Source organism: Tachypleus tridentatus, chromosome 8 (assembly GCF_004210375.1).
Source record: "Tachypleus tridentatus isolate NWPU-2018 chromosome 8, ASM421037v1, whole genome shotgun sequence".
Lineage (NCBI taxonomy): Eukaryota > Metazoa > Arthropoda > Merostomata > Xiphosura > Limulidae > Tachypleus > Tachypleus tridentatus.
The window spans coordinates 48,260,392-48,279,915 of record NC_134832.1 but is presented as its reverse complement, the minus strand read 5'-3'; the positions used below and the strand labels follow the sequence as shown (position 1 = coordinate 48,279,915).

The window sequence follows — 19,524 nt, the reverse complement described above, 5'->3', positions numbered from 1 at the left end:
AGAACAAAGAGGTCACACGACCGGAGATTGGTTAAAAGATTTTAGTAAGAGCATCTTGACCCCCAAGGATGTTAGTTCAGAGTGAAGCTGTTTTGTTCACTGTACTCTCGGACACTTTACGTCATAGCTTGACGTCAGCAGGAATGTGTAGAACAAATCATATTTATCTAAGAATAAAACGTCGCTCGAACATTGCGTTCAACTTCAACTCGCCACCTTATCCGTTATTGATTTAATGTAAACTTAAGAGTTTGCAGGAGAGTGTATTCTGTTTTTGTTTTGTTTTTCTAATATTGAACAACCAATCTCCTTAACATTTTAGGATTTCGAAAACGATCCTAAGCTCCTACACATGACGACAGAGTTCCTCGAGGAGTTGGTTCACAACACAAACCTCCTTCCCGCCGAACACAAGGCAGCAGCACAAATCCTTTTCTTCATCACCAAACAAGACCAAGACAAAGCAGCAAAGCTTGACTTGGATGTTCTTTTAGCGCCCCCTACGGTAAGAATTTTTTTTTTTAATCTATGTGTTTATGTTGTTTTTTTTTAGGTTGAGCAGTATAAACACTTGATTGATATATATTTCTGCGTTACAGATGAATCGGTTGGTTGTGTCAGAAATCACGAGATTAAAACGACAGAACAGTCGAGTTAGGTTTAAGATACAAATACATACAATACTAAGTCGAGTTAGGCTTAAGATACAAATACATACAATACTAAGTCGAGTTAGGCTTAAGATACAAATACATACAATACTAAGTCGAGTTAGGCTTTAGATACAAATACATACACTACTAAGTCGAGTTAGGCTTAAGATACAAATACATGCACTACTAAGTCGAGTTAGGCTTAAGATACAAATACATACACTACTAAGTCGAGTTAGGCTTAAGATACAAATACATACACTACTAAGTCGAGTTAGGCTTAAGATACAAATACATACACTACTAAGTCGAGTTAGGCTTCAGATACAAATACATACACTACTAAATCGAGTTAGGCTTAAGATACAAATGCATGGTGGCCCGTAAGCCCCTACCCATCCATATGTTATTATGTTATATTCAAATACGCATGTATTATACATTTATTTCTTTTTATCAGAGAAATATGGCCGATGTAAGCCCATTTACACTTGAAAAGCTTATTGTGATAAGTACGTGGGTACATGAGTGCAAGAATACTGGTGAAAGCACACAGATACACTGGATACATAAGATATATGGATTGGTAGGGACTTACCGGCCACCCTGTACGCACACTACTAAGTCGAGTGAGGCTTAAGATACAAATACATACACTACTAAGTCGAGTTAGGCTTAAGATACAAATACGTACACCACTAAGTAAGATACAATATACTCTCGGACACGTGCTTTCTACTTCAGGTCCCTTCGTATTTTGTGCAAATTAAGGAGTTCCAAATTTTCAAATCTGGTGATTTTGACAGTTAATCTCCTGAACACCATTGAACACTTATTAAAATATTTTATTATCAGATTCCAAGTAAAGAAACTGTCGAAACTTTATCAGCGTTGGAACTGGCTGAAGAAATGACCTTTCTGGATTATCATATCTTTGTTTCCATCAGAAGCGAGTAAGTAGTTTTTAGTTCAAACATATCGGTTATTGGAGAAGGAAGTTTGTAATTCAGTAAGAGACTTCTGAGTTTGGTCTAAGTGGTTAACATCCACATTAAAAAGTAGAGTGCTTATTGGCTGTTAATATTACGTCATTACAACGGCCAATTAGCACACTGCTTTTAAACGCTTAGGTACTGTACTTGTAATATGACAGGACATGTTTACTTTAATCAACAACACTTCGTAGTATCCCAGAATCGTAGCTAAGTTTACAAATTTAGTCAAAATGTGAAACCGTTAAATATTATTTAAAGTGATAAAACATAACAAGATAATCACAGACACGCGCGGATAACTTTTCACGTAGCTTCACGAAGAATGCTCAAACGATAATTTTAATTGGTTAACATTTCAAACCTTCTTACGTGCGCAAAAGTTTCTTAGGTGAAGCACAGAGGTACATAGTGGGCTATTTATGCCATGCCCACAACGGGTATCGAAACCCGGTGTTTTAGCACTACGAATACATTACGATGCAACATTAACAAATAAAAAAAAATCTCCCTCACTTCGTGATAAACTGAGCCAATAAATAATCGCTCAATTCAACCCACCTACTGACATTTGTTAAAATGACCGGTGTTTAAGGAATATTTAGTTTGTTATGACATCTTGAGTTAAATTATGCTATTTCTTTTCGAGGGAATTTCTTGGCCAGGCGTGGATGAAAGCTGATAAGACGTTCAAGGCTCCTAACATTATACTGATGACCAGGAGGTTCAATCATGTAAGAACTCCTAACACTGAAGTAAAAATGGTGATAAAATATATAATGTGATGAATAAAGATGTCGGAAAGACCTCGTGATGTAAGTACGTCTATTGACGAAGTATGAAGAGGTTGACACGGTAACGAGTAGTGATTTAACATAATAAAACATCATGATGTGTTGGTAACTAATGACAGTTTTTAATTTGTCCAATAGCAGCTCGAATCACGTAATAAGATGTTCTGTTCTTTGTTTTTGCGATTAACTATATATTTTCTGTTTCAAAAGATAATTACCTAGTTTGTCGTTAGAGGGCTTATGCAACTGAATCACTGTTCATTAACTAAAGATCTATAATTAATTAGTTAAGTTGTTCGTTATAGCGAAGACTGAATTGTGGTTGGTTAAAACACGTTATGTTTAGTGAAAACGCAGGTCTTATTGGTTGATACATTGATAGTCTTTTCACGTGCCAAAAGAATAATTCCTATTGGTTGATACATCTTTCTGCGTCACAGATGAATCGGTTGGTTGTGTCAGAAATCATGGGTGCTCCTGAGATGGCTCGAAGGGTGTGTATCATTGAGAAATGGGTGACAGTGGCTGATATTTGTCGTTGTCTTCACAACTTTAACGGTGTACTTCAGATAATTTCAGCTTTAATGAACAGCTCTGTCTTTCGGCTAAAGAAAACATGGGAAAAAGTCTCTAAAACGGTGCAGTAACAAGCTTGTATTCTAATCTAGAAACTAGGGTAATTAGATCTAGTAGAAAACTACAAGCTCGTATTCTAATCTAGAAACTAGGGTAATTAGATCTAGTAGAAAACTACAAGCTTGTATTCTAGTAGAAACTACATATGCATAATACACTGCAGACCTAGTATAAAACTACAAGCTTGTGTTATAACATTAAAATTTAGGATAGTGTTAATTTTTGATAATACAGAACTACAAGCTTGTGTTCTACATTAAAACTAAGATACTGTAGGTCTAGTATAAAACTTGAAGCTTGTGTGCTAACATTAAAAACTAGGACAGTGCTGATATATAATAATATAAAACTACAAGCTTATGTTCTAACATTAAAACTAGGAGAGTGCTAATATATAATAATATAAAACTACAAGCTTATGTTCTAACATTAAAACTAGGAGAGTGCTAATATATAATAATATAAAACTACAAGCTTATGTTCTAACATTAAAACTAGGATACTTCAGGCCTAATATAAAACTACAAAGTAGTGTTCTAACGTTAAAACTAGGATACTTCAGGCCTTATTCAACCTTAGTTTGACATCTATTTTTACCTGTTTTTCTGATGTTTGTTAACACATTTAATAATTTGTCAAAGAAGACAGTGATTACTTCACGATATAAGAAGAGATTATATTTGTCAAAATATTTCACAAATAAAATAACTGACACAATGTCATGAACATCATAAGTATGAAGGTATAAAATTCACACCGTGGTACAAACAAATTATTTTTATTACTATATTATCTCACAAGGTGGCACCACAGTATTATAGTACTTGTTTTGAATTAAGCCCAAAGCTACATAATGGGCTATCTGTGCTCTGCTCACAATGGGTATCGAAACCCGGTTTTTAGCGTTGTAAGTCCGCAGACATACCGCTGAGCCAACTGGGGCAGTGTGATAGTAACTAAAATTCGAAACTTTAATTAAATAACTTGGATATTAGAAGTTCACAATAATATGAAACAAGAAGGAAGAAACTTGTTTGATGTTTTTAAAACCTACAAATAGTCATATTTGTTCTAAATATGTTGTAGTAATATTACATTTTTTAATATAAATATGTTGTAGTAATATTACATTTTTTAATCTAAATATGTTGTAGTAATATTACATTTTTTAATATAAATATGTTGTAGTAATATTACATTTTTTAATCTAAATATGTTGTAGTAATATTACATTTTTTAATATAAATATGTTGTAGTAATATTACATTTTTAATATAAATATGTTGTAGTAATATTACATTTTTTTTAATCTATTTTAGGTGTATTTTTCTTGTGTTTATTTTATTTACACTTCTCGTTATGAATTATCGTGGTTCATAATATTACACCACCCAGCATGGCCAGGTGGGTTAAGGCGTTCGACTCGTGATTTGAGGGCCGCGGGTTCAAATCCTTGTCGCACCAAACGTGCTCGCTCTTTCATCCGTGGAGATGTTATTATATGACGGTCAATCCCACTATTCGGTGGTTGAAAGGGTAGCTCAAGAGTTGGCGGTGGGTGGTGATGACTAGCTGCCTTCCCTCTAGTCTTAGATTGTTAAATCAGGGATAGCTAGCGCAGTTAGCCTTCGTGTAGCTTTGCGCAAAGTTAAAAGAAAACGTACTATTATAATTTTATTAATTATTTTAATAGACTGCCCTCTATAATATTACGTTCCAGGTTATCACGCATTTATATTCGTTCTGTAATTGAAAAGTTTTCTGCTAAAGAAATATAAAGTTAGTATAGAATAAAATAGCATTTTTTTTATGTTTTTGTTATTAGAGCAAGCAAACAGTTGACAAGTTACAAGTTCTAGTAGCTGCAGACGGAAAATTTCGGAACATGAGAGATGCTCTCCACAGGTGAGTTGTGTTTCACTCATGATCACTGTGTCTCACAAGTGAGCTGCGCGCAACTTGGTTTTTATTTATTTATGCGAAACTGATTAAATGAAGTTGTGTCACTTGTAAGGATTTAGAGTTTCACTTTCTGTGTCACATCCAGATGTGAACTGTTGAAAAGTGTTCAAAGTGTTTGTGTAAGTTGTAAAAATTTGGAAGTTGCGTGTCACAGGTTATATCTAGTCACAGGTTATACCTAGTCACAGGTTATATCTAGTCACAGATTATACCTAGTCACAGGTTATAGCTAGTCACAGGTTATATCTAGTCACACATTATATCTAGTCACACGTTATATCTAGTCACAGGTTATATCTAGTCACAGGTTATATCTAGTCACAGGTTATATCTAGTCACACGTTATATCTAGTCACAGGTTATATCTAGTCACACGTTATATCTAGTCACAGGTTATATCTAGTCACACGTTATATCTAGTCATAGGTTATATCTAGTCACACGTTATATCTATTCACAGGTTATACCTAGTCACAGGTTATATCTAGTCACACATTATATCTAGTCACAGGTTATATCTAGTCACAGGTTATATCTAGTCACACGTTATATCTAGTCACACGTTATATCTGGTCACAGGTTATATCTATTCACAGGTTATACCTAGTCACAGGTTATATCTAGTCACACATTATATCTAGTCACAGGTTATATATAGTCACAGGTTATATCTAGTCACACGTTATATCTAGTCACAGGTTATATCTAGTCACAGGTTATATCTAGTCACTGGTTATATCTAGTCACAGGTTATACCTAGTCACAGGTTATATCTAGTCACACGTTATATCTAGTCACAGGTTATATCTAGTCACAGGTTATACCTAGTCACAGGTTATATCTAGTCACACGTTATATCTAGTCACAGGTTATATCTAGTCACACGTTATATCTAGTCACAGGTTATACCTAGTTACAGGTTATACCTAGTCACAGGTTATATCTAGTCACAGGTTATATCTAGTCACACGTTATATCTAGTCACAGGTTATATCTAGTCACAGGTTATACCTAGTCACAGGTTATACCTAGTCACAGGTTATATCTAGTCACAGGTTGTATCTAGTCTCACGTTATATCTAGTCACAGGTTATACCTAGTCACACGTTATATCTAGTCACACGTTATACCTAGTCACAGGTTATATCTAGTCACACGTTATATCTAGTCACAGGTTATACCTAGTCACAGGTTATATCTAGTCACACGTTATATCTAGTCACAGGTTATATCTAGTCACACGTTATATCTAGTCACAGGTTATACCTAGTTACAGGTTATACCTAGTCACAGGTTATATCTAGTCACACGTTATATCTAGTCACAGGTTATATCTAGTCACAGGTTATACCTAGTCACAGGTTATATCTAGTCACACGTTATATCTAGTCACAGGTTATATCTATTCACAGGTTATACCTAGTCACAGGTTATATCTAGTCACACGTTATATTTAGTCACAGGTTATATCTAGTCACAGGTTATACCTAGTCACAGGTTATATCTAGTCACAGGTTGTATCTAGTCTCACGTTATATCTAGTCACAGGTTATACCTAGTCACACGTTATATCTAGTCACACGTTATACCTAGTCACAGGTTATACCTAGTCACAGGTTATATCTAGTCACACGTTATATCTAGTCACAGGTTATACCTAGTCACAGGTTATATCTAGTCACACGTTATATCTAGTCACAGGTTATATCTATTCACAGGTTATACCTAGTCACAGGTTATATCTAGTCACAGGTTACATCTAGCCACAGGTTATACCTTGTCACAGGTTATATCTAGTCACAGTTTATACCTAGTCACAGGTTATATCTAGTCACAGGTTATATCTAACCACAGGTTATACCTAGTCACAGGTTATATCTAGTCACAGGTTACATCTAGCCACAGGTTATACCTAGTCACAGGTTATATCTAGTCACAGGTTATATCTAGCCACAGGTTATACCTAGTCACAGGTTATATCTATTCACAGGTTATATCTAGTCACAGGTTATACCTAGTCACAGGTTATATCTAGCCACAGGTTATACCTAGTCACAGGTTATATCTATTCACAGGTTATACCTAGTCACAGGTTATACCTAGTCACAGGTTATATCTAGTCACAGGTTATATCTAGCCACAGGTTATACCTAGTCACAGGTTATATCTATTCACAGGTTATACCTAGTCACAGGTAATATCTAGTCACAGGTTATACCTTGTCACAGGTTATACCTAGTCACAGGTTATATCTAGATGATATGAATAACTGAAATGGAACCTGAACTGTGTCTCTGATAAGGTCTTGAGTTTGTGTCACATCTACGCTGAGGAATTGTAGTTGCAAATGTGATTAAAAGTCCACAAGTCATGTGTCACAAACGAAGGGTTGGAATTTGTGTCGTAAGCGAGATTAATACATTTATGTCGCTCTTAATATTACTTTGTTTACGTAATTGAGAACCATACCTTGTGTGTGTGTGTGTGTACTTTATGGAAAAGTGTCTGTGATTTAACCGTAGTTTATTTTGGACTACAGACTACAGTACACGGTCGTTAGTGCTAAAAGATGAATAGATTTACCTATAGGCCCGACATGACCAAATAGTTGGAAGTGCTCGACTCGCAATCTGGGAGTTGTGGGTTCGAATCCCTGTCTCATCAAACATGCTCGTCCTTTCAGTGATGTCGAGAAAACCCACTTGTAGAGAAATATATATGTAAAAACAGCTCGTTTGGGTTGAGAAAATATTTTACATAGAACAGCGAACAACGTTTCGACCTTCTTCGGTCATCGTCAGGTTCACAAAGAAAGAGGTAACTGATCGGAAGCTGACCACATGTTTGGAAGGGGTTCTGTAACTGTATACAAACAAATGGCCTAAGCATGGGCAACCCAGTATCACCAGTTCTAGCCAATATTTTTAAGACACAAGTTGAAACACAAGCAATTAACACAGCATTACATCCACCACTATACTGGTACAGATGTGTTGATGACACGGTTGCGGGATCTAAATCTACAGAACACATACTTAATTTTTTCAATCACATTAACTCTATACATCCCAACATTAACTTCACATGTGAACAGGAAGAAAGCAATCAAATATCATTTCTTAACCTCAAAATTACAAGAACCGACACACAATTCAAAACAGAAATCCACCGAAAAATCACCCATACTGGACTATACATTCCTAGGGACTCAGCACATGAAACAAAACAAAAACTCAACATACTAAGAAACCAAATAAACACAGCCGTAAAACTATGCTCACCAGATAAAATTAACGATGAATTAGACAAAATAAAACAATACTTCATCAAAGTCAATAAGTTTCCTCCACAAACCGTAGAAAACATTATACGTACACACCTAGACAGAAAGCAAAATCAACCAACAAAAGTAAATATATCTCACGAATCAAAAAGTCACGAAACCATATACTGCTGCATACCATATATTCCCGACATCAGCAGACAAATAACCAACATTTGGCAAAAACTAGTAACAAAATATAACATTCCAGTTAATACCAAATTTATTCAAAAACCAGGCACAAAACTAAGGTCTATACTATGTAAAAACTACACTGACAAACACCACACCAACATTATTTATAAAATACAATGTGATAACTGCCACGACTTCTATATTGGAGAAACAAGTAGAAAAATGGAAACCAGATTCAAAGAACATAAAAAGTCACCTTCACACGTTTTCGAACACTGCAAATCAAATAAACACAACATAACGATAGAAAACACTCAAATACTAAATAAAGAAACAAACATAAACAAACGCAAAATTAAAGAAGCCTTACTTATACAACAACTTAAACCCAAAATAAACCAATATAAAGGAACGCCTTTATACCTATATTAATATAATAAAGTAAATAAAATTATATATTCAAACATCTAACATCGCCCTCTACATTCCGACACTCAGTTACACAACCCCTTTCAAACATGTGGTCAGCTTCCGGTCAGTTACCTCTTTCTTTGTGAACCTGACGATGACCGAAGAAGGTCGAAACGTTGTTCGCTCTTCTATGTGAAATATTTTCTCAACCCAAACGAGCCGTTTTTGCATATATATGCTCGTCCTTTGAACCGTGAGGGCATTATAATGTGACCGATGATCTTGCTGTTTGTTGGTAAAAACAGTAGTCCACAAGTTGGCGGTGGGTGGTAATGACAAGCTGTCTTCCCTCTAGTCCTACACTGCTTAATTAGGGACGACTATAGCAGATAGCCCTCGTGTAGCTTTGTGCGAAATTTAAAATGAACAAATACGTTTACTTTACCTAGAAAAATCTGTGATTTTGTGTTTTATTAATCTTAGATTGAACGTTTTGTTGAATGAGAGCAGACGGGAAAGTTATTCAATTCGCAAGTTGTTCGGCGGTTAGCTTGGTGGCTTATAATGCCAAAATTCAGAGTTTAACCCAGACGGTGGGCGTGGTACGGACAACCCATCGTGTAACTCTGTGCTTAACAAATAAACGTAAAAAACATCGTTAAGCACGGTTAGCGTGATCCAGATTCTATTTGTTCATTTCTGGAGTGACCTTTGGGTGGATATTTTTATTTTCTAATAAAAACGGATATTTATTTAAAAAAAACAGAAACACGCAAACGATAATGAATTCTACATGACAAACTGACTTATTTTATTCTTTCTTAGTGAACATTTGACAACTAAATGTATTTTTTAATTTTTAACGAAGTTCAACGTTTTCTTATAAAAAATACGTTCTATATTTACTCAATAGATGGCGCGCTATTTCCACTTCCTGCTTTTCTTCGTGTCAAACTGTTAACAAGTTACAAATTTAACTGTTCACTCATACATACATATATCGGTTTCAAAATTCGTGATTACACATGAAACAAGTTTTGTAATTTGTAATTTCAACAAAATCTGATTTAAAAATCCAGTACAGCGAATGACACTCTTACGTGTAAATAATATTAACTGAACTGTGTTTTATCGAAAGTGTATTAAAACAGTAAAAATTTATATTCAAGGTGTTTAAAACTATTTCAAGTTTACAGAAACTTTGAAATGTTCTAGATGTAATCCTCACATTGTTTTCTCTTGTTCTAGATGTAATACTCACATTGTTTTCTCTTGTTCTAGATGTAATCCTCACATTGTTTTCTCTTGTTCTAGATGTAATACTCACATTGTTTTCTCTTGTTCTAGATGTAATACTCACATTGTTTTCTCTTGTTCTAGATGTAATACTCACATTGTTTTCTCTTGTTCTAGATGTAATCCTCACATTGTTTTCTCTTGTTCTAGATGTAATACTCACATTGTTTTCTCTTGTTCCAGATGTAATACTCACATTGTTTTCTCTTGTTCTAGATGTAATCCTCACATTGTTTTCTATTGTTCTAGATGTAATCCTCACATTGTTTTCTCTTGTTCTAGATGTAATACTCACATTGTTTTCTCTTGTTCTAGATGTAATCCTCACATTGTTTTCTCTTGTTCTAGATATAATACTCACATTGTTTTCTCTTGTTCTAGATGTAATACTCACATTGTTTTTTCTTGTTCTAGATGTAATACTCGCATTGTTTTTTATTGTTCTAGATGTAATCCTCAGATTGTTTTCTATTGTTCTAGATGTGATACTCACATTGTTTTCTCTTGTTCTAGATGTAATCCTCAAATAGTTTTCTCTTGTTCTATATATAATACTCACATTGTTTTCTCTTGTTCTAGATGTAATACTCACATTGTTTTTTCTTGTTCTAGATATAATACTCACATTGTTTTTCTTGTTCTAGATGTAATACTCACATTGTTTTCTCTTGTTCCAGATGTAATACTCACATTGTTTTCTCTTGTTCTAGATGTAATCCTCAGATTGTTTTCTATTGTTCTAGATGTAATACTCACATTGTTTTATCTTGTTCTAGATGTAATCCTCACATTGTTTTCTCTTGTTCTAGATGTAATCCTCACATTGTTTTCTCTTGTTCTAGATTTACTTTTCACATTTTTTCTTATTCTTGATGTAATCCTCACATTGTTTTCTTCTGCACTAGATGTAATCCTCACATTGTTTATTCTTGTTCTAGATGTAATCCTCACATTGTTTTCTCTTGTTCCAGATGTAATACTCACATTGTTTTTTCTTGTTCTAGATGTAATCCTCACATTGTTTTTTCTTGTTTTAGATGTGATCCTCACATTGTTTGCTCTTATTCTAAATGTGATCCTCACATTATTTTTCTCTTGTTCCAGATGTGATCCTCATATTGTTTTATTTTGTTCCAGATGTGATCTTCACGTTGTATTTTTCTTGTTCCAGATGTGAGCCTCACAATGTATTTTTTGTTGTTCCAGATGTGATCTTCACGTTGTATTTTTCTTGTTCCAGATGTGAGCCTCACAATGTATTTCTTGTTGTTCCAGATGTGATCCTCATATTGTTTTTTTTTCAGATGTGATCCTCCTTGTATCCCTTACTTAGGTATGTATCTCACCGATCTGACTTTCATCGAGGAAGGCACTCCAAATTTTACCGAGGACGGTCTACTTAACTTTTCCAAAATGAGAATGGTACGTCAGTTTCAAAAATATTCACTTTAAAAACACGGAATATTTGACGTCACGAGTAATTACATCACGTGTTTTTAATGGGCATTTCTGATTGATATAAATACAAATTGAGGTTTCAGCAAGAAATAAACAGTTTTATTAACTAATTATTTCGTACAGATGGCTTGTCTGTTAAATAATCTACAGAAATAAGTCATTGGCATCAGGTAGAAATTCACTGTGGTGATGAAACATCTAAAAACACCATACATACTATATACAATCAGTGAGTGTACGAAGTGTAACTGACACAGCCATATGTCTGCGGACTGACACTCATAAAAACCACGGTTTGATACTCGCAGTAGACAGAGCACAGATAACCCATTTTGCTTAACTACAAACGTACAATAAGTCTATGGTGTTGTTATTTTTTTTCATATTTGAACTTGTTTAGGTTTATTGTTCAGGTTTATTGATAAATGGCGAATCGAATGATAGAGTGGATTTAATGTTTATTTTCAGTTTTATCATGAATAAATTATCCTTAAAAGACGGCGGAGATAATTATCATTCCTATGTGTATCTGTGGATAAACAACATTTGATTTTAATCAAACTTGGTATAAAGGTTGTGTGCCTTTTAATAAGTGTAGCACAAAGGTCACGATCCACTGAAAGTCATTCGCTATCTATTTAATGTAGGTCTCGACAATTACCTGGAGACAAATCGCCATGGCTGCTAAAAATTTAATCGTAGCACCCAGTGTTTGCACCCATTTTATGTTTGCATCCATTTTATTCGTGTTAAATAGAACTCGAATCTGGAACTTTTCTTTACTATTGGAACTCCTGAACTGTCTTCGTATTGTTTTAGTTTGGTTTTGTTTGAATTTCGCACAAAGCTACACGAGGGCTATCTACGCTAGCCGTCCCTAATTTAGCAGTGCAAGACTAGAGGGAAGGCAGCTAGTCATCACCACCCACCGTCAACTCTTGGGCTACTCTTTTACCAACGAATAGTGGGATTGACCGTCACATTATAACGCCCCCACGGCTGAAAGGGCGAGAATGTTTGATGCATTGTTTGAGTCCAAAATCAAATTTTGTTTCTTGTATTTTAATGGTGGATTCAGCACTTCATATTCAGGTATGAAGAATGCACAAAACGTTTCTAATTTCACAACATTTTGTTTTCATTCTTTCTCTCGATTCAACCAATCAATGCATGTGTTTATAATCATACGGGACCAAAGGCAGTTAGTTCAGGCAGTATTACCAAGTGGTTGTTGATGTCATGTTGTGTACTCGTTGCATTAAAAGTGACCCGGCATGACCAGGTGGGTTAAGGCGTTCGACTCGTAATCTGAGGGTGGCTGGTTCAAATTCCCGTCGCACCAAACATGCTCGCCTTTTCAGTCGTGGGAGTGTTATGATGTTACGGTCAATCCCACTATTCGTTAATAAAGGAGTAACCCAAGAGTTGGCGGTGGGTGGTGATGACTAGCTGCCTTTCTTTTAGTCTTACACTGCTAAATCAGGGACAGCTAGCGCAGATAGCCCTTGAGTAGCTTTGCGCGAAATTCAAACCAAACCTTTCTGAATACGAGGGTTGTTCAAAAAATACGCGGACTGACGTCATAAAACAAAATGTACTTTATTTAGAAGTTACACTTATCCCAACGGTGTTTCCACTTGTTGAAACAGTCCTGGTACGCTTCTTTTGTAATGTCCTTCAGCTCCTTCGTCGCATTTGGCTTAATCTCGGGAATCGTCTCAAATCTTCTTCCTTTCAAGGGTCTTTTGAGTTTGGGGAACAATAAAAAATCGCAAGGAGCAAGGTCAGGTGAGTAGGGGGGGAAGAACAGTGATCGAGTGTTTGGCCAAAAACTCACGAGTTCTGAGGCACACATTTCGCAGCAACGCGGTGCATCTTCAATTTTTCGGTCAAAATCTCGTAACAAGATCCAACTGATATCCCACACTCTTCAGCAAGCTCCCTGACAGTCAGACGTCGATTTGCCCGCACCAGGGTGTTGATTTTGTCGACATGTGGGTCGTCAGTTGACGTGGAAGGACGTCCAGGACGCTCATCATCTTCAATGGACTGTCGACTATCCTTAAAACGTTCATGCCACTTGAAACATGCTGTACGCTTCATAGCAACATCACCGTAAGCCGTGTTGAGCATAGCAAAAGTTTCAGTCGCAGATTTTCCAAGTTTAACACAAAATTTAACAGCATGTCGTTGCTCCTTCAGGTCATTCATTCTGAAATCCGCCAAACGAAAAAATCGCACTTCACTTAAAACCGCGTAACTAATACACAAATGAAGATATCTGCAATCGGGAAATGGCGTCGTAATCAGCTGATCTGTGCGAACCTAGCGACACCAAGCGGATTCCCCTGGAACCAACTGGAGCCGCGCAATTCAAACAGTCCGCGTATTTTTTTAACAGACCTCGTAGAACGACTGCTTAGTTTGGACGTTTTTTTCTCTTTCAGATTGCTCGTGTGATCCAGGAAATTCGTCATTTTCAACAAACGACTTACAAAATTGAAACGAATCCTAGGGTAAGAAGTAATATTTAGTTTGTGAATTCGTATATACAACATCGTCCACTGAGACTTGATCTGACAACATTAAAATCAGACTATATTTATTTATATCTTCACGTTACTTAAAGTTTTGATGTCGTTTCCTGAATTGATGAAACACATCATATCTTCCCGTAGGTCACCGATTATCTTCTTGATGACAAACGTCTAATGCAGGATGATGAACTGTACCAGCTGTCCCTCTGTTTAGAACCACGCCTCACTTCCAAGATCGTACCTTTACATAGCTACAGGACTTGAAGCTGTACCGTTGTTTTACCTCCCCAGCTAAAGCTAGTCCCAGGCTGTGTGGTTAGCATTGAACTGGAAGAGTGGTCCTTCGTGAAGTCTGGGTTTCTACAGTGCTGCATGGAGTCAATCACTGGTAAACTTCCAGGCAGTAGGATTTCAATATATTTATGAATCTTTTTTTTTTTCAAAAGTTACACAGGGGGATCGTTTTTCAAAAGTTACACAGGGGGTCGTTTTCCAAAAAGTTACACAGGGTGATCGTTTTCCAAAAAGTTACACAGGGGATCGTTTTCCAAAAGTTACACAGGGGGGTCGTTTTTCAAAAGTTACACAGGGGGATCGTTTTTCAAAAGTTACACAGGGGGTCGTTTTCCAAAAAGTTACACAGGGTGATCGTTTTCCAAAAGTTACACAGGGGATCGTTTTCCAAAAGTTACACAGGGGGATGGATATTCTTATGGATCTTTTTCTTTCAGGGGAGTTCTGTGAATGTGCCAAATGTAAAAAAAGCAAAGACAAAGATATTTATATGTGGTACAATTTATGTTTGTAATTTTTCTCCAAACTTGTGTACGCGAACATTTTATCAGTAGCAACGTATTGATGTCGTATATTGGCAAAACGATAATTATATAGTCAACCAGATCAGAACATAATGGACAAATATCACCATAATAAACTAAACTGAATAAAAGTGCAAAAACGTCTATTTTTAACACGTAAAATTAGGACATCCATAATTAATTATTTTACGATATATCAAGACTGTCTGTAATTTTGAAACGTTTATAATGTCTCATTTGAAAGCTAACAAAGTTATTTGTAGATTATTCAATTAGATTACTTCAATTGATGCTTGTTTATTATTGTATATAAATACGGCATTTTTTCTAGCTGTTTTATCGCATGAACCTTTAAAATGTTGTGCATTGTTTCATACTTCGTGTAATTATTTAAACAGTTCATATCACGTGCTGATAGTGAATGGTATAACTCTTTCACCTCCAACCCCAACCCCTCAAATCACGTGGCAGACTGTACTTCATGTTCTGTTTCACGAGTATATAACGCTCACCTTGTTGTATGTTCTCGTGCCTTGTCTCTCTGCTGTATCAGCTGATAAAGCTGTCAGTGGTTTTTCTTTGGTCTTTTTCTTGGCGATCTGCCAGTATTATCTACAGGACCAAACGAGGCCTAACACTTATAAACCTCGTTTGAAACGTCCGATTAACAAACAAATACATTCTATTTATCGGTCACGGAAGTATCAGTCGTTTGCTCTTATTACGAGGTTTTTCTGAACGTTTAACATTTGGATAGTTTAGTATGTTAAATATCTGGTTCTAATTAAACAGCGTTCGAAGCTGTTGGCATTTAGTAGATGAGATAACAACACAGCGTGAAACTCTGGAGGTTGGACCCAGAGATCTTAGTCTGTGGCCCACGGACCACTGAAGGAGCGGTCCACGACTGTATTGTTCGAGTTCCCATAATACGTTTGATTAAACTAGAATAATGCTTCACTTGAACTTCTAATTCGATCAAATATTAGTTATTGACAGTGTTATCTTTATATGAAGTAGAACCAGGTTATACGGATACAGGGGGTTCTTTAGATTAGTCCTTCGTTCGTTGGAGCGAAAAGAATTTTGGACTTTCGACAAACCTTCTATACTCCCATGATGTTTCTTAACGCGGTTGTCTCTTTCTCATAAGACGCATGTAAGAGTACTTACGATTAAAAATTATTCTATGAAAAAAACTAAATTTTGATTTATAGATGATCGCAACACGAGGCGTATGTCAGGTGCTATTTAATAACTTAGACAACTTATCTCCATAAAAGGCACTTACTTACTTTAGGTAAACATAACATCATTTATTTGATGCTAGCCTATTTAAATAGTTGTGGCTTTCGTTTTGTATCCTCTTGTTTCAAGTGCACTGATTCGAGAGAGTTAACACAGGGGATTATATAGTGCGTCTGGACACACGACTGTGGCTAGATTATGATTCTGACGTGCGTGAAGAAAACATGAGTGTCTGGAAAGTGGACTTTGTCTATATCAGGACAGGTGATGTTATAACACTAGTGTCTGTAGACTTGGTTCTGTCCATATCAAGACAGGTGATGTTATAACACTAGTGTCTGTAGACTTGGTTGTGTCTAGATCAAGACATGTGATGTTATAACACTAGTGTCTGTAGACTTGGTTGTGTCTAGATCAAGACAGGTGATGTTATAACACTAGTGTCTGTAGACTTGGTTGTGTCTAGATCAAGACATGTGATGTTATAACACTAGTGTCTGTAGACTTGGTTGTGTCCAGCTCAAGACATGTGATGTTATAACACTAGTGTCTGTAGACTTGGTTGTGTCTAGATCAAGACAGGTGATGTTATAACACTAGTGTCTGTAAACTTGGTTGTGTCTAGATCAAGACAGGTGATGTTATAACACTAGTGTCTGTAGACTTGGTTGTGTCTAGATCAAGACAGGTGATGTTATAACACTAGTGTTTGTAGACTTGGTTGTGTCTAGATCAAGACAGGTGATGTTATAACACTAGTGTCTGTAAACTTGGTTGTGTCTCAATCAAGACATGTGATGTTATAACACTAGTGTCTGTAGACTTGGTTGTGTCTAGATCAAGACATGTGATGTTATAACACTAGTGTCTGTAGACTTGGTTGTGTCTAGATCAAGACATGTGATGTTATAACACTAGTGTCTGTAGACTTGGTTGTGTCTAGATCAAGACATGTGATGTTATAACACTAGTGTCTGTAGACTTGGTTGTGTCTAGATCAAGACATTTGATGTTATAACACTAGTGTCTGTAGACTTGGTTGTGTCTAGATCAAGACAGGTGATGTTATAACACTAGTGTCTGTAAACTTGGTTGTGTCTAGATCAAGACAGGTGATGTTATAACACTAGTGTCTGTAGACTTGGTTGTGTCTAGATCAAGACAGGTGATGTTATAACACTAGTGTTTGTAGACTTGGTTGTGTCTAGATCAAGACAGGTGATGTTATAACACTAGTGTCTGTAAACTTGGTTGTGTCTAGATCAAGACAGGTGATGTTATAACACTAGTGTTTGTAGACTTGGTTGTGTCTAGATCAAGACAGGTGATGTTATAACACTAGTGTCTGTAGACTTGGTTGTGTCTAGATCAAAACATGTGATGTTATAACACTAGTGTCTGTAGACTTGGTTGTGTCTAGATGAAGACAGGTGATGGTATAACACTAGTGTTTGTAGACTTGGTTGTGTTGACATTAAAACTTGTGATGTTACAATGACAGTTTGTTGTATATCAATATTATTAAGTGTCCTTAGAAGTAAAAATAATGAATTTATTTTAATTGAAACGAAACACTTGAGTAATCAGTACAGTATTAGTTAAAGGATATTTTTGGTGTAGTTAACAAAATCAGAAGTCGTATCAAACAAAAGAATGAAAACTGAGGGTTAAATTATTCTCATAAGTTCACTTAACACACTACATATGATACTTACAAAGTAGTAAGGTTTAGGAACGTTGTCTTTGTTTTTATCCTTAAACGTTTCCATAAACTTGTCCATCCATGTGTTGATTAAGGAAATAAATAAACGTTGGTTTTCTATTTCTTACTTAGTAAGAAAGTTCACACGTGGCTGTGGATATAAAGACACGTGGCTGTAGATATAAAGACACGTGGCTGTAGATATAAAGACACATGGCTGTGAATATAAAGACACGTGGCTGTAGATATAAAGACACGTGGCTGTAGATATAAAGACACGTGGCTGTGAATATAAAGACACGTGGCTGTAGATATAAGGACACGTGGCTGTGAATATAAAGACACGTGGCTGTGAATATAAAGACACGTGGCTGTAGATATAAAGACACGTGGCTCTGAATTTAAAGACACGTGGCTGTGAATATAAAGACACGTGAATGATATTACCTCGCGAATACTTATATTTATTTTAAGCTTCTCTTTAGATCATAGTGTATTTCCTTTAGATATTTTTATCATGTGGTAATTAGAAATATTAAAAACGTTTATACGAAGACAATCAAGCCGAGACTATTAACATTATTATTCAAACATCATGTCTTCTTTATGTGAACATTCCCATGTTCAATTTAATGAGCAGTTTATGACGAGAAACCAGCTTGAAGTATAAATGTATCTCGGAACGGTTGGTGTGGTTAGTAACACTTTTACCAACATAAAGCAGAGAACAACTTTAGGTCATCTTCAGGTTAATACCCATACCAGCCGTTCTGAGATACACAGTTTATGTTTTGTTTACTTTAAAACATGTTGTTTATTAACTAAATGAAAACAGGTTAACGTAAGGTTAAAGTAATGTGTCCGGAAACGAAGTTAAGGAGTCTTTGAAACAAAAATAAACAGTTTTTTAACATTAATTCTAGACTCTCTGTTTATTCAATCACATAAGGGTGTATCAAGCCAACTACCCTGAACACATACGTGTATAATTAGATCACTTCACGTCTTTGTTCCTTCTATGGACTTTTAGTTAACCAAAACCTATTTTAAAATCTCATATATCTGACGTTAATGTTTTTAATTGTTGTCAAATCTATTCATTTTTTTCACATTTTATCTCCTTGTTGTTACGAAACTGAATAAAATTTTGAAGGATGTTTAGTCTGTCTCTTTGTTATTTTCACTCTAATTTTCAGAGAAAACAATATCCCTACTACATATAAAATTATATAACCACGTATCTACTGTACTTAAATATTTCAAAACAAACAATAATTAAATATATTAATTTCTAATTCAAATGTCACATGGTTCTAAGTTCACCAGTTACTTAATATTAATTTTAATTAATACTTAATTAATATTGTATTTTTGATTCAGAGTGAAAACACCAGCTGCGGTTCAGTTCGTACCATCACGTATTCGTGACTTTTAAAGAAATGCATAATAGAAAATATATCACGGCAAATTTAAATCACCGTAGTAATATTTATTATATTTCATACATTTGAAAAGTTATATGTAACAAAATACTCCACTGTCCAGCTTCTTATTTAAGGT

General features: G+C 35.5%; 1 protein-coding gene across 1 annotated transcript in view; it reads left to right on the top strand.

Moving 5' to 3' along the window:
• LOC143223902 (ras-specific guanine nucleotide-releasing factor 2-like) overlaps positions 1-19,098 on the top strand; it is a 117,898-nt gene extending 98,800 nt beyond the window's left edge. Inside the window, exons 24-31 of the mRNA XM_076452377.1 lie at positions 323-505; positions 1,509-1,606; positions 2,295-2,379; positions 2,880-3,077; positions 4,901-4,980; positions 11,506-11,623; positions 14,107-14,175; positions 14,338-19,098. Coding sequence (XP_076308492.1) covers positions 323-505; positions 1,509-1,606; positions 2,295-2,379; positions 2,880-3,077; positions 4,901-4,980; positions 11,506-11,623; positions 14,107-14,175; positions 14,338-14,460 — 954 coding nt within the window. The 3' untranslated portion in view covers positions 14,461-19,098. The remainder of the gene's footprint in view (positions 1-322; positions 506-1,508; positions 1,607-2,294; positions 2,380-2,879; positions 3,078-4,900; positions 4,981-11,505; positions 11,624-14,106; positions 14,176-14,337) is intronic.
• The last annotated feature ends 426 nt before the right edge of the window (positions 19,099-19,524 follow it).